General features: G+C 48.5%; 1 protein-coding gene across 1 annotated transcript; it reads left to right on the forward strand.

The window, feature by feature from the left end:
• The first annotated feature begins 8,089 nt into the window (after window positions 1–8,089).
• Window positions 8,090–9,735, forward strand: LOC136496446 (S-adenosylmethionine decarboxylase proenzyme). Its single transcript, XM_066492115.1, has one exon. It carries the CDS (start codon window positions 8,258–8,260, stop codon window positions 9,452–9,454), a length of 1,197 nt encoding a protein of 398 aa, XP_066348212.1. The 5' UTR covers window positions 8,090–8,257; the 3' UTR covers window positions 9,455–9,735.
• The last annotated feature ends 4,670 nt before the right edge of the window (window positions 9,736–14,405 follow it).

Consider the following 14,405-nt stretch of genomic DNA (forward strand, 5'->3'; position numbering starts at 1 on the left):
AACATTCGTTAACTAATGGTCAGGTCGAGCGTGCTAATGGTATGGTCCTCCAAGGACTTAAGTCACGCATCTTTGACCGACTCAACAAGTATGCTGGGTGATGGGTTCTAGAGGTCCTAGCAATCCTCTAGAGCCTGAGAATGACCCCAAATGGATCTATAGGATTCACACCCTTCTTCCTAGCCTATGGAGCTGAGGCAGTGCTGCCCTCTGACCTCGACCATGGCACCCTAAGAGTAAAGGCTTTCGACCGCAACCGAGCTGTGGAGGCTTAGCAAGACGCAGTTGACCTACTTGAAGAGGCCCGCGAGGTGACCGTCATCCATTCCACGTGCTACCAACAAACCCGATGTAGGTACCACGAAAGGAAGATTAGGGGGAGGATACTCGAAGTCGGCGATCTCGTACTCCAGAGGACCCAATCAACGAAGGAAAAACACAAACTCTCTCCACCATGGGAAGGGCCCTATACGGTGATCGAGGTAATCCGACCGGGCACCTATCGACTCGAGGACAACAACGGCAACGTTCTCACCAACACTTGGAACATCGAACAACTACGTCGTTTTTCCCCTAAAAATTTGGTCATACCGCTTTTTAGTCAAGCTTGCCCTTGTAAAGCACCCCAACCCGAACACTTTTAGCCCGGGTCGCTCGGGGGCTCCATGAGGGTACAATACAAAATATTACCTCTCTTTTTTACTCTCTTTTTTACTGTCACATGGTAAGCAACTTTGTCCCTGAATGGAAGCGTATTCCTTTTTCTTTGATTGTCCTACGTAACTTTGTTCTTACTCATAACCGAACGCACCCCGCCATGACCTACGGTTATGAGTAGCCAAGCCCCACGGGTCATGCCCAGGTTCTTAAAAAAGCTACAGCCTACGAAACTAACAGGCAGGTGCAAAAAAGAAAGTACAAAAACAATAGCTATGCCAGGACAAAAATAAGGAACGGATAATGATTCTATCACAAATGCAGCGCTAATGTATTCACTGATACAAAAAAATTGTTTACACGGGGACTCACCCACGAACTCAGCTATTACATTTCCTACTACTACTCCAAATACTACCACGGCACACACCGCCAGACGTAGCAACCGCTATAGGGGCCTCGCCCGGTTTTGTTCTCTCGACTTCGGTGAGTGCAACGGGTACCTCAAGGGACCCATCTGGTTCTGTTCCCTCGACTTTGGTGAACACAACGGGTACCTCAAGGATGTCGCACCCGTAGATGCTTAGTAGAAGAGCATGGAGCTCCTAACCTTCTCATGCAGTCGAGGTAGCTCCTGGACAGGGACACCACTACCAAGGTACGGCTGCCATGGCTGGAAGAGATCTCATTAAACTTTATGAACTGGCCAACCTGAGTAGCTGCAGGCGCGGAACCCTCCACCGGCACGATCCTAAGAAACTTCCCCTCTGACAAGGCTCACCCAATGAAGATCCACCAGAGAAAGTCCACACATGGCTCCATCCCGAAGAATGCCTCATAGATGAATCTAGCACGCCACCCCCTTCGGCGGAAGCTGCCCCTTCTCAGGCAGAGATGGCCAGCACCGCCTTGGGCAGCCTCTAGCCTGACATCGTGCTTTGGATTCACAAAAGGATCTATAAGTCCCCCCCCCTCGCTCATCCCCTCTCTCACTTAGGAACCGCTGTGGCATACAGGCACTCTCGGTGAAGAGGAAGAAGGAAGAGAGACAATAGTTGGAGAATAGGCAAAGGACTACGACGGAGAACCCTCTCCCTCCCCCTATTTAAGGAAGAAATGCGACAGCCGAAGAGGGGCAAAAGATTAGAGCAAAAAACTCTCTCCCTTCCCCCATTCAATGCGGATGGGAAACGATGGGACACACCCTGACCGATGGGACGCACGCTGACCGACGGAACGCCGCCTGGTCAGACAGAACGCTGCTTGGTAAGACGAGACATGGCCTGGGTATGACCCACCACTATCGCATGACCGGGTACAAAAACCAAAGCATCACCATACATAGGCAGCTCTCTGCATCCCTAGGCGGGACTTGGAAAAACCCAAAATAGGATCTCCGCCGGGAGAGACCATCGGGCTTCCTAAGTCGATCGAACGGCTTAGAAAAACACATCGAGAGATAGGTAGGGAGTGAAGAGACACTCCATGTAGGTCATACCGACTCCATCATGAACGATGAGCACGGGTCCCGGTTGGACATTTCTAACTGAAGCTCTCCAAACCCCCGTCACTCGAGTCATCAAGGTAACACTACCGACCACATCTATTTCTTTATAAATCATTTCATACATCCATACGTGCATTCATTCCATACACCTGTGCCCCTCGACGATTCGGGCCCTGAACCGCCTAGGGGCTCAGAAAGTAAGCATCGCACATGCAGCGGAATGCATCACAACGCTCTGTGTTGCGTCACGAAGCGGCAGTTGCCTTATTTGACATGAGCAACGACCGATCGAGGTTCAAAGGCTAGCCCACAAAGGGCTCGAGGCCACCCCACATCAAACAGAGCCAGGGGAGAAAAATGCAGATGAGCCCTGTGCGGCCCTCGCCTAGTCTGGCAGACATGGTCATCTCAACCTTCTCGTTTGATCCTAAGCCTCTGCCAAGCCCACAAAATCTCCATTGAGGGGATGCCATTAGGCCACCCGGGTCGATCTACAGAACGACCCAGGCATCTACCGGGTTGCAGGTAAAGGAGTAGTGAAATGTCACAAGAGGGCTATGCCGACCCCGTCATGAATGATGGATCCAAATTCCACTCGATCATACCCGTTAGCGAACTCACCGAGCGCGTCACTCGAGCCCGAGTGATCGGGACAAGCGTCAAAACTCAGCCCCTCTAGTTGTGAGGAACTGAGGACGGGGTAATGCACACAACTCAAACCGACCCCTACTAAAGGCCAACGGGGCTCGGGGGCTCAAGACACAAAACGCCTGGGTCTACGACCCCAAACTCACCCTATCCGGCTATGCTTCGACTGCACTCCAAAACAACCTGGGTCTGCGACCCCAAACTCACCCCATCTGGCTACGCTTCGACTGCACTCCAAAACTACCTGGGTCTGCGACCCCAAACTCGCCCCATTCGGCTACGCTTCAACTGCACTCCAAAACTACCTAGGTCTATGACCCTGAACTCGCCCCATCTGGCTATGCTTTGACTATACACCAAAAACACCTAGGTCTACGACCCCAAACTCGCCCTATCAGGATCCACGACTTCGACTCGCCCGATCCCGCGGCGCGCACCGATGCTAGGATCAGCAAGCTCCGTCTCAACCGATCCCTAGACTAACTAACTAACTAACTACCTCAGCTGCACAGACTGCACCGAGGCTAGGATCCATGACTCTGACTCGTCCAATCCCGTGGCGTGCACCGATGCCAGGACCCGTGAGCTCCGTCTCATCCGATCCCTTGACTAACTGCCTCGGCCAGGATCTATGACTCTGAGTCACCCGATCCCACGGCATGCACCGACACTAGGATCTGCGAGCTTTGTCTTGTCCGATCCCAATACTAACTGCCTTGGCTACATAGGCTGCACCGATGCCAGGATCTACGACTCTGACTCGCCCGATCCCATGACGCGCACTGACGCCAGGATTAGCGAGCTCCGTCTCGTTCGATCCCAATAATAACTACCTCGGCTGCACAGACTGCACCGACGCCAAGATCCACAACTCTGACTCGCCCGATCCCACAACGTGCACCGATGCCAGGATCAGTGAGCTCCATCTCGTCCGATTCCAATACTAACTGCCTCGGCTGCACAAGTTGCACCAACGCCAGGATCTACGACTCCGACTCACCCGATCCCACGGCGCGCACCGACTCCAGGATAAGCGAGCTCCGTCTCGTGTGATCCCAATACTAACTGCCTCGGCTGCACAGACTGCACCGACGCTAGGATCCACGACTCCGACTCGCCCGATCCCATAGCGTGCACCAACGCTAGGATCAGCAAGCTCCGTCTCGTCTGATCCCTATTCTAACTGCCTCGGCTGCACAGGCAGCACTAGGGCCAGGATTCATGACTCTGACTCACCTGATCCCATGGAACGCACCGATGCCAAGATCCACGAGCTCCGTCTCGTCTGATCCCTATACTCACTACCTCGGCTGCACCGACTCGCCCGATTCCATGGCGCGCACCGACGTTAGGATCCACAAGCTCCGTCGCGCCCAATTCTAAAAAACTAAAAAATGCCTCGATTTGCACAACAACACCTTGGTTTATGACTCTGTCTCAACTAAAAAACATGCACACACGCCCACTGGCAAACCCCCAGATGATTCTGCTCGAATCACCTGGGGGCTACACCCGCGAGTGCGCTCACGCGCACCCACTGACGGAAACAAAAACTTCCCTCACTGATAACACAAAAAAACCCCAGACGATTCTGCCCATATCACTTGGGGGCTACACCCACGGGTGCGCTCGATGCACCCGCCGTCAAAACAAAAATCCCCCAGATGATTCTACCCAAATCGCCTGGGGGCTCGAGGGCTCTAGTCGGGTTCATAAACCCGGGGTCCCTCATGGACCGGCTTCTCAAACAAAGGTTTGGCCTAAGCAGACCACGCGCAGCTCATGGACCAGCCCAAATACCTAAGCAACAGGCCGGAGGAGCGATCCAATCTCCGATAGGAAGGCCAGGCTGAGGAGGAACAGCGCCCGTTTTCCAACTCCAACCCGCCCCTCTGACTGAAGCACTCACTTCGGTCTCCAGCCCACCTCCGGACGTCCTCTCCGACCGGAAGGCTTGGCCAAAAGCACCGCTTCCGACTCTGACCCGTGTCTCCGACCGAAGATGCACGAAGCCCCTGCTCACTGCCCTTCTCCAACTAGCACGATCAGAGCCGACTAGGACCAACCGACCGGGGACGCCCGCTCGGTAAGGTCCAGGAAACGTCTAGAGAAAACAAGGCAGGGCGTACAAGTCAAAACACGATACCAGGAACTGTACCATGTACACCTGCAGAAACTGTACTCTGTAACCTCCCTGGCACAACAGAGCCCAAACTGTATTGTAGGCGCTGATATTTTTCCTACAGTATTGTGGGCGCCATTAACTCCCATACAATAAGGCTCCCCACATGCCTCTAGACATTGACAGTATTTTGGGTGTCGGCTTTTACCATACCAGGAGAACATGGTAAAAGCCCTTACATGCCTCACAGAATCAACAGGGCAGCAGGTGCCGACGTCTGCCACGCCCAAAGAAGACAAACGAGCCTCCCATGTGCCTCCGACACTCAATAGTATTGTGAGCGTCTACCTTTATCCTGTACCCACCGGCGTGGGGAACAAGGCTCAGTAGTATATGTACGCTCTCCCTCTCACTTGTAAGGCCATCCCCTTCATCTATAAAATGGGATGCGCACTCTCCCCAAAAGGGACAGTTAATCCAGATCGGTTCAAGTCATTTCAGATTCATTAGATCGATCAAGTTCTCTAGTACACCACCACAGAACCGCCAGATTTGAACCACAAGCACACATTTGAACACTTAGCTCATAGCGAGGCTCATGTCTCTTTTGGTCCCTCTAACCAGGGTCCGACTGGACCTCTTGTATCCCCATCTTTCTCCTTCTCGTTTGTAACTCTACTGCAAACTTCGAGCACTTTGGCTCAGGAATAAAGTCACCGACCAACTCAAAACTAGGCGTAGGGCACGTTGCTTGAACCAGTATAAACCCTGTGTCATTGAGTGCTAGGCCACCTCCGATCACAACGTACGACAAAACTACAAATATTTACTTGTTGGTCACTTTCTGCACCGACAGTATATATGCCTGTAGTATTCTCTTAACTTTACTATATACTCCCTCCGTCCTCAAATAAATCAATTCATATAATCCATGTCAGTCAAACATTTTTAAGTTTGCTTAACTTTATAGAAAAGAGTAACAACATCTATGTCATAAAATGAGCATTTTATAAAAATATATTTTATGATAAATCTAATGGTACTAATTTGATACCATAAGTATTGACGTTTTTTTTTCAAAAAATTTGATCAAAGTTTAAAAGTTTGACCTAAGACAATTATAGAAATATATTTATTTAGGGACAGAGAAAGTATCAACTTTTTATACAGCAAAGCTAAAATATCTTATAATTTAAAATAGATTTGGTACGAGATAAACAGAAAAAGGAAAGTTAGTGGCGATTTCAAACATTGTAGTGGACGGCATAAACCAAAATAAAAAAGAAGCAAAGAGTGAAGAGCCGCTGCCCGTTGGTCGCCCACGTCTAGTCCCTCCTACCTTGAGGCCACTGCGAAGCTTCTCAGCCTACCACGTGGCTCCGTTCGTGTGCCCTTAAATTTAGTTTAATCTGCTTATTTTTTTATTCAGAACAATATTTTTTTTTTCTCATAAATTTTTTCAGCATTCCTCAAAACCATCCAGATTCCTTAACAAGCCAACGGGCTAGTCAGCCACCAGCTGCCGCACGACTCTCCCTCAGACAGGCGGGACCACCTGTCATGCCCTGGAACCTCAAAGAAGACCCTCCCGAGTCCGGACGCGACGGGAGACCTCCATCCGTACACGCGGTCCACCGTGGCCCGGAAACTTCCGGCCGTGAATCCAGATCGTGGCGGGCCCCGCCGACCCAACTAGCGGTCCAGAGGCCTCCACGCGAGCCGTGGCCACGGAAACCCGGACCCGGTAGGAGGGAGCGATAAAAGCGAAGGCAAATGTGGGCATCCCTTCTTCAGCCGCACGCTTCTTGTTGCCAAAGAATTCCCTCCCCCTAGCCGCCGCCGCCGCCGCTCGTCTCGCTGAGAGAAGGTGACGAGACCGAGGAACTCGCCGAGTTCTTGGTAGAGAATCGGTTTTGCTTGTCTCAGCCCGGGGTCTGCTGCTTCGGGTGGTGGTGAAGGGGGGAAATTCGTGAGATCTGTTCCGGATCACGCGTGTCGCGCTCGGAAATCGGGGTTCCACACATAGCTTTGTCGATTCGTAAGTTTCTTCTAGTCGATTCCCCTCTTTTTGTCTGCACTGTGTTATAGATTCGAGATTTGTTGGATGTGTTTGTTTATGTTGCTGCCTTTCTAGTTCTCTCGGTGTGAAGGTATGAGGTTGATCTTTAGGAGGTAGCTTGTTTCCTGACCTGGTCGGCGTTAGCCCTGTTGCTTGATGCGTTCGCTGTTCTGATTTTAGATAGGTGGATTGGACATTTGTTCGTTGTACGTATCTTGTTACTTCAAAATTGATGCTAGCCTTTATAAAAAAAAATGATGCTAGCCCTTATAATTGAAAATTGATGGCAGTGGATACGCTTCACCTTGGATTGGATTTGGAAACAATGGGTAGGAAATATGTGTTCGGATTTGGAAACATGGATAGGAAATATGTCCTGTAGTACCCTGGTACTTGAAAATTGGAAATTTAAAGTAAGGAAATACTATTAACCTTTTTGTATAATTTTGATTCATGGATAAGAACTATGAACTCAGTGAAAAAACGCATATGGTTTCTTGTACGAGTGATATCATGCCATGTGGAAAGTAAATGAAATCATCCAAGGCTAAGTTCTGCTTTTGTACCATCAGATCTGTGATTAAATTTGTTTTCCTAAACAGGTTTATGTTTGGTAATGTGAATGATTTAGATCTTGTTGCTCTAATTGGTTGGAAACATTTATTTTGGCCACCATACTTCTTTAATGGCTTAACTGTGGTATGTTGTGGCGGTTTCTTGTAGCTGTCGCGCCTGGATCATCAACAATTGATCTTGTTTTTGACTTCTTACTGGGAAGAATTTTTGTTGGATTTGATGGATAAACTCACTAATTTGGTCTTGTCCTGCAGGAATTTGATGTACTAATGGAGTCTAAGGGTGGCAAGAAGTCTAGCAGTAGTCATTCCATGATGTATGAAGCTCCCCTTGGCTACAGCATTGAGGACGTTCGACCTGCCGGAGGCGTGAAGAAGTTCCAGTCTGCTGCTTACTCCAACGTAAAAATCAATCATCACAATGACCCTCTTCATTCTACTACTTGTTTTATTATTAGAGATGGTGCTAATAGCATCAATTTTTTCTTGTGTTGCAGTGCGCAAAGAGGCCATCCTGATATCCCTTTTGGCTTCCTCGTTCTAGTAGTTTAGGATTTCTTTTCTGACAACTTGATTCTGACCAATCCCTCTGGCCTGCTGCTTCCTGGTAATCGACCAGTTCCCCAGTCTTGCTCCCTGCACTCCTCCCTCCTCCATCTCCAGCATTGTGTTCTGATTCACCTGCTCCAATGGCTGTTCTTTCTGCTGCTGATGCTCCCCCGGTCTCAGCTATCGGGTTTGAGGGCTATGAGAAGCGCCTTGAGATCACATTCTCTGAGGCACCTGTCTTTGTCGACCCTCATGGGCGTGGTTTGCGTGCCCTCTCCAGGGCCCAGATTGACTCTGTTCTGGATCTTGCACGGTGCACAATCGTGTCCGAGCTCTCCAACAAGGATTTTGACTCCTATGTTCTCTCTGAGTCAAGCTTGTTTATCTATCCTCTGAAGATTGTGATCAAGACCTGTGGCACTACCAAGCTCCTGCTCACCATTCCAAGGATCCTTGAGCTTGCTGAAGAGCTGTCTATGCCGCTTGCTGCTGTGAAGTACTCCCGTGGGACGTTCATCTTTCCTGGCGCACAGCCAGCCCCCCACAGGAGCTTCTCTGAGGAAGTTGCTGTACTTAACCGCTACTTTGGCGGCCTGAAATCTGGTGGTAATGCTTATGTGATTGGAGATCCAGCAAGACCTGGACAGAAGTGGCACATCTACTATGCCACTGAGTACCCAGAGCAACCAATGGTTAACCTTGAGATGTGCATGACTGGTCTGGACAAGAAGAAAGCTTCAGTCTTTTTCAAGACTAATGCTGATGGTAACACAACATGTGCCAAGGAAATGACGAAGCTCTCTGGTATCTCTGAAATTATCCCTGAGATGGAGATCTGTGATTTTGACTTTGAACCCTGTGGCTACTCCATGAATGCGATCCATGGCTCTGCATTCTCGACAATCCATGTGACGCCTGAGGATGGTTTCAGCTATGCCAGCTACGAGGTTATGGGCTTCGATGCCACTGCTCTGTCTTATGGTGACCTTGTCAAGAGGGTCCTTGGGTGCTTTGGCCCCTCGGAATTTTCTGTTGCTGTGACCATCTTCGGTGGGCGTGGCCAAGCTGGGACATGGGGAAAGCAACTTGGTGCAGAGGTTTATGACTGCAACAACATGGTGGAGCAGGAGCTGCCTGGAGGCGGACTCCTCATCTACCAGAGCTTTTGTGCTGCTGAAGATGCTGTTGCTAGCTCGCCTAAATCTGTTCTACACTGCTTTGAAGGCGAAAACATGGAGAATGCTCCTCCTATGAAGGACCGCAAATGGGCTAATCTTCTCTGCTGGGAGGAATTGGATGCCGTGGAGGAGGAGAAGGATGGAGTGCTTGATGAGTAAGACGGGCTTCTGGTGTCGATTTGCTTCTGAGTCGTTTTTTTATATCGTTGCAATTTCGTTGTTGTCGTTTGGTTATTCTGTGAAGCAGCCAAGCCAGTCTATCAGTGTGAAAAATGTCTGTATGCATGTGTTTCTATGTTGCCACATGCTGAATCAATTTAAATTCGAATGAGTATACAGCTCTAGGTGGTCAGCTGCGTCTACCACAATGAGCATATATGTATGGGGAAATGTCTGTCAAAGCATTTTATTTATATGAATAAGAATTGCTTTCGAGTTAAGTGATTCGTTTTCGTAAGTGTGAAGTTTCATTGTTTATTATTGAACATATTTCTTTCCAGGTCATCATTAGTGGACGGGCATGTTTCGCGCGATTTCAATCTGTTGCTAGCGTCGTCCCATGCTGGCTCCGCTTCGCTGGAAAAAAAAGTCGAAATACTGTGCTGGTTGATTTGCTGAGAAAGAAAAATATTGTTTCAGCTAAAAATACAAGTTGAAAAAGATAGATTATAAAAAAAGCAAACATATTATTCTAAATTTTCTAATTCTATATTCTATATATGCAAGATATCTGTCTTGAGGTTTCGGAATATGAAAACCATGCTACGGTTCTGTTCTCCATTCTTGTATGCTGACGAGGGCGATTCCCTCAACCTCAATTATTTGATGCGGTAGGCAATAAACCTTTTCCATCGTCTAGAGCCGAACAGGTCGACGGCTCTTGCAACGCTGGAGTCAGTGGGTGACTACTGACTAGGTTCCTCGTCAGTCGTCAACTCGTCTTCATCAAACGAGAAGCATCTCAGACCTTGTAGTTTCTTTCATAAAGTTTACTCTCCATCTTATTGAATATCTAGACATATACATAGAGTATTAAATATAGACTAAAAAATAATTAATTATACAGCTTGCGACTAATTTACAAGACGAATCTTTTAAGCTTAATTAATTCATGATTTGATAACGTGGTGCTACAGTAACACATATGTTAATGCCGGATTAATTAGGCTTAATAAATTCGTCTCGTAGATTACTGACGAATTCTATAATTAATTTTTTTATTAATATCCAAACAACATATACGACACACCATGTAACACCTGATGTGATACCTCAAAACTTTATCCTCTAAATTTAAACCAGGCCTCGTCCTGTTTCGTTTATGCTGCTAACTAAAGCAGATGGAGACTGTAGACGGCTGCTTCTCGCTGCTTCGCCGAGCCAGCCAACGAGGGTTAAGCTCAGATCGTGATTTCTTCGTCAATAGAGTTTTGATTTGCGCTATTGCTTAGAAAAAAAAAACCCACATGCCAGATCCATCCAACTAGGGGGGAGGAATATGCTCTCGTGGTAGCAGTTGCGTACCGCCCTACTGCGTGGTTGAATAGCCAATGCCGTCCATATCTTTGCTTCCAGACAGATGCGAAGAGAGAGCAGCAGCCGCAGGCCAATGGCGTCCATATCTTTGCTTCCAGAACAGATGCGAAGAGATAGCAGGTTCCTTCCAAACGAATCGGTTCCATCCGCCTCTTTGTTTGACCGTCCATCCATAGCACTGCGAAATGATGGGACGACCGAACCTGACCCCATCCGATATCACCAACGAACACGAACACCATTCCCAGTAGCCAGTATTTCTGTTCGGGAGGCCGTATCGTATCGTGGATTATTTACTGCTGGCTGATTTGGTGTGAGAGAAAAACACTGCTCCCGGCTAAAAATTTACGATCATTTACGAGCAAGCGAACAGGCTAGCCGCCAGCCAGCCACCCGTTTGCTAAAGCCGAGAATCTCGTCCCTGGATGCATTTGGGTCTCAGGGAAGCTAGAAACTTTTGCTTAGCAAGGCTAAGAGCAGCATATCTATATAAAAGCTAACTTTCGGAGGCAAGTCCGCTTGCAACGGCGATAAAATTCTCGCAATCGGCGGTGAGCCGAATAGTCTGGCTCTCAGCGGCAAGACGCCCCTTGCTGCCTGAAGCAAAATGCGTAACCGTTTAAACTCGCTCTAACAGCAGCACGTTCTAAGTTCATGAGCAAAAAATCTGGCCACTAACCAAACAATCATCAGCTAATAAGGCAAATTTGGTATAAAGCCCCACTTAGTTTTTTTTTTAGCAAGCCCCACTGAGTTGCTGTAGCTTAATTATTTGCCCAACCGGGTGATGAATCTGGCCACTAATCCCAGGGGCGCGCGCGTGTCCATTCCGCTGATCGGGGACGCCCATGCTCTCGGTCCCGTGCACCACCCAGAAGGCCCGAACCCGAAGGTATCGCGGCGTGCCGACCTCTCGGCCCGACACAGCGAAAGAAGAGAGCACGGGCTCGTGTTCGTGTCGCTTCTCCCCTGGGCCCTGTCCACTACCTGTTGTGCTCGTGCGATATTTTTTTATTTTTAACATTTTTTTTGTAAACAAAATTTAAATCTAACACTGATTGTCATGGCGATGGTGGCGCGCCGGGCGGATGACATGGCGACGACCGGGTTTGCTGACCGGTGGCGCGACAGAGGATCTTGGCGCGGCACTGACGCGCCATAGCCCACGGCGCGGCAGGCCCAGTTAAATACCGCCCACGAGCCGCCGCCCTCCCTTTGTCTGCCTGCAGTGCCCGCCCGCCCGCCCGCCGCGCAGCGCCCCGCCGGCGGTGCCCGCCGACCGCGCCCGCTCACTCCCACCGCGCAGCGCCCGCGCCGGCCGCGCCACGAACGCCGGCGCGTCACGGCCGTCGGCCGCCCGCTCATATCAAGTTAAGGTAGCTCCCTCTCTCGATTTCATGTTATTTTGATTGTTGTTTTAGTTAGGGTTAGTGATTTAGGATAGTTAGGTTAGTGAATTAGGATTGTTATTATGATTTGACGAGCGACTTCCAAGTAGGTTTAGGGTAGTTAGGTTAGTGAATTAGGATAGTCATGTTATTATGATTTAGGATTGTTATTATGATTTGACGAGCGACTTTCAAGTAGGTTTAGGGTTTAGGTTGTGTGTTGTAGTATAGTTAAGGTTTGGTTAGGTAGTTAGGGTTTAGGTTACTGTTAGTTAGGATTTTGGGTTTAGGGATTGATTATGTATTTATTATTTAGTTAGTTTATAGTAGTAAAGGTTGTCAGTATAGATATTAGTTTTCAAGTGTCGGTACTTAGTAGTGCGTGATACGACGATTTTGATGACTTGATGAAGTTTCGTCAAATGCTTATTTTTCTAGTGAAGTTGTTTAATATGTCTGTTAATATTACTTTGAATATATACATGTGCTTTCATATTGTGTTCATATTGCATAACAAGTAGTTCAAATTTTACAATGCTACATAATGTTAATTTGAATACTCTAACCCTTTATTTATCAATTTGTAATAGGATGGCCCCTCCCACGCAACATCCGTTGTTTTCCCGTCTTGAGGTGGAATACGACGATCAGCACCGAGCACACATCTTGAGTGACACCGACGCAGAGGTGGTCTTGCCTCCTTTGAGGCTCCGCACACACACCAGGGCGCACTAGCGGGACGAGCGTTACGCGTTGTACATACGGTGTGCCGGCTTCCTCGAGCTTGTCCGTGTTGTCAACTACGGTCTTTCGCCCCTTGACCCAGCACTACTTACTGCAGCTGTAGACAGGTGCGAGTGCCTTCTTTGTACGTAAATATTCTTATAACAAATTTAAAGCAACTAACAGTCGTTTTATTCTTATAACAGGTGGAGGCCTGAGACCCACATGTTCCACCTACCTTGCGGCGAGATGACCTTGACCATGCAGAACATGAAGGCTATCTTTGGCCTTTGGTTGGGGGACTTCCTATGATAGGTATAGTTGACAACGATCACTGGAGGGAGCTGGTGGCTCAGTTCACTGGCTTTCTTCCACCGGACGACGAGGTTTCCAAGAAAAATAAGTAAGCAATTCAAGCCTATTTAATACTTGCATTGTTTTCCTGCAGCCATCGGGTCTCATTTTCTTTAGTGAATTTCATGAAAAGTTTCGGTGTTTCGTCGCCCTGGATCACAGAGCGCTTTGATTACTTGGATCCACAGGCTGATGAGGCTCAGATCGACAGGTTCGCTAGAGTGTGGTTCTGGCACTTCCTTGGTGCTTTCCTCTTTCCAGACGCCTCGGGCAACACCATCAGCTGTATCTTTCTTGACATACTACGCTAGCCGTGGGAGAACATAGCGGCGTACAGCTGGGGCAGTGCAGTCCTAACATGGACGTATCGATAGTTGTGCGTTGCCTGTCGTCGCACCTCAGGGTATGCGAACCTTGGGGGTTGCTCCTACCTACTCCACGTTTGGTGTTGGGAACGATGACCCGTTGGGAGGCCCCGTAATACTGGTTTACCGGTAAGTACTTTGGTTCACTATATTCTTCGAGGCAGTTACATATAATGAAATTATTAATGGCTAATTCATTATCGTGTTCAATGCAGTATTGGAACGGGTAGGATACACTCCCTACAGTTCTGTATATCTAGACGGAAGCAGAGTTAGTTAGAGAGAATGTGAGGCGCAAGTGTAGGGAGTACATGAACGGTCTCGATTTCCTGACACATGACCAGGTTACGCTCTCTTTACTATCATACATGTGTCTTATTCGATGTACACTATATCATAACCTAACTCAATTACGAAATGTTCAGGTGCATTGGTGTCCTTGGGATGCTTCGGAGCTCCAGTACTATCTTAGTCCTGTCACTAGGGATGAGTCACACGAGTATTGCTGCAACGTCCCTCTTATTTTCTTCCACGTGGTCAAGATTCACTTGTCTATCAAGGTTTGCAGGCAGTTTGGAAGAATGACAGGCTACCCATCACTGCTTTACTCCACCAACCAAGAATTGCCCGGGTGCGTTATCGATTAATAACAAAGCTACAATTCAGAGGTGTGTGTGGTACAACTGACATCGTTTTGTTGCAGGTATGGCCGCAGGAAGAGGTACAAGACCAAGGATTGGCGCG

This window comes from Miscanthus floridulus, chromosome 12 (assembly GCF_019320115.1).
Source record: "Miscanthus floridulus cultivar M001 chromosome 12, ASM1932011v1, whole genome shotgun sequence".
NCBI classification, from domain to species: Eukaryota; Viridiplantae; Streptophyta; class Magnoliopsida; order Poales; family Poaceae; genus Miscanthus; species Miscanthus floridulus.

What these genes read in the sequence shown, in the direction of transcription:
- LOC136496446 (XM_066492115.1), top strand. Translation starts at nt 8,258, where the DNA reads ATGGCTGTTCTTTCTGCTGCTGATGCTCCCCCGGTCTCAGCTATCGGG.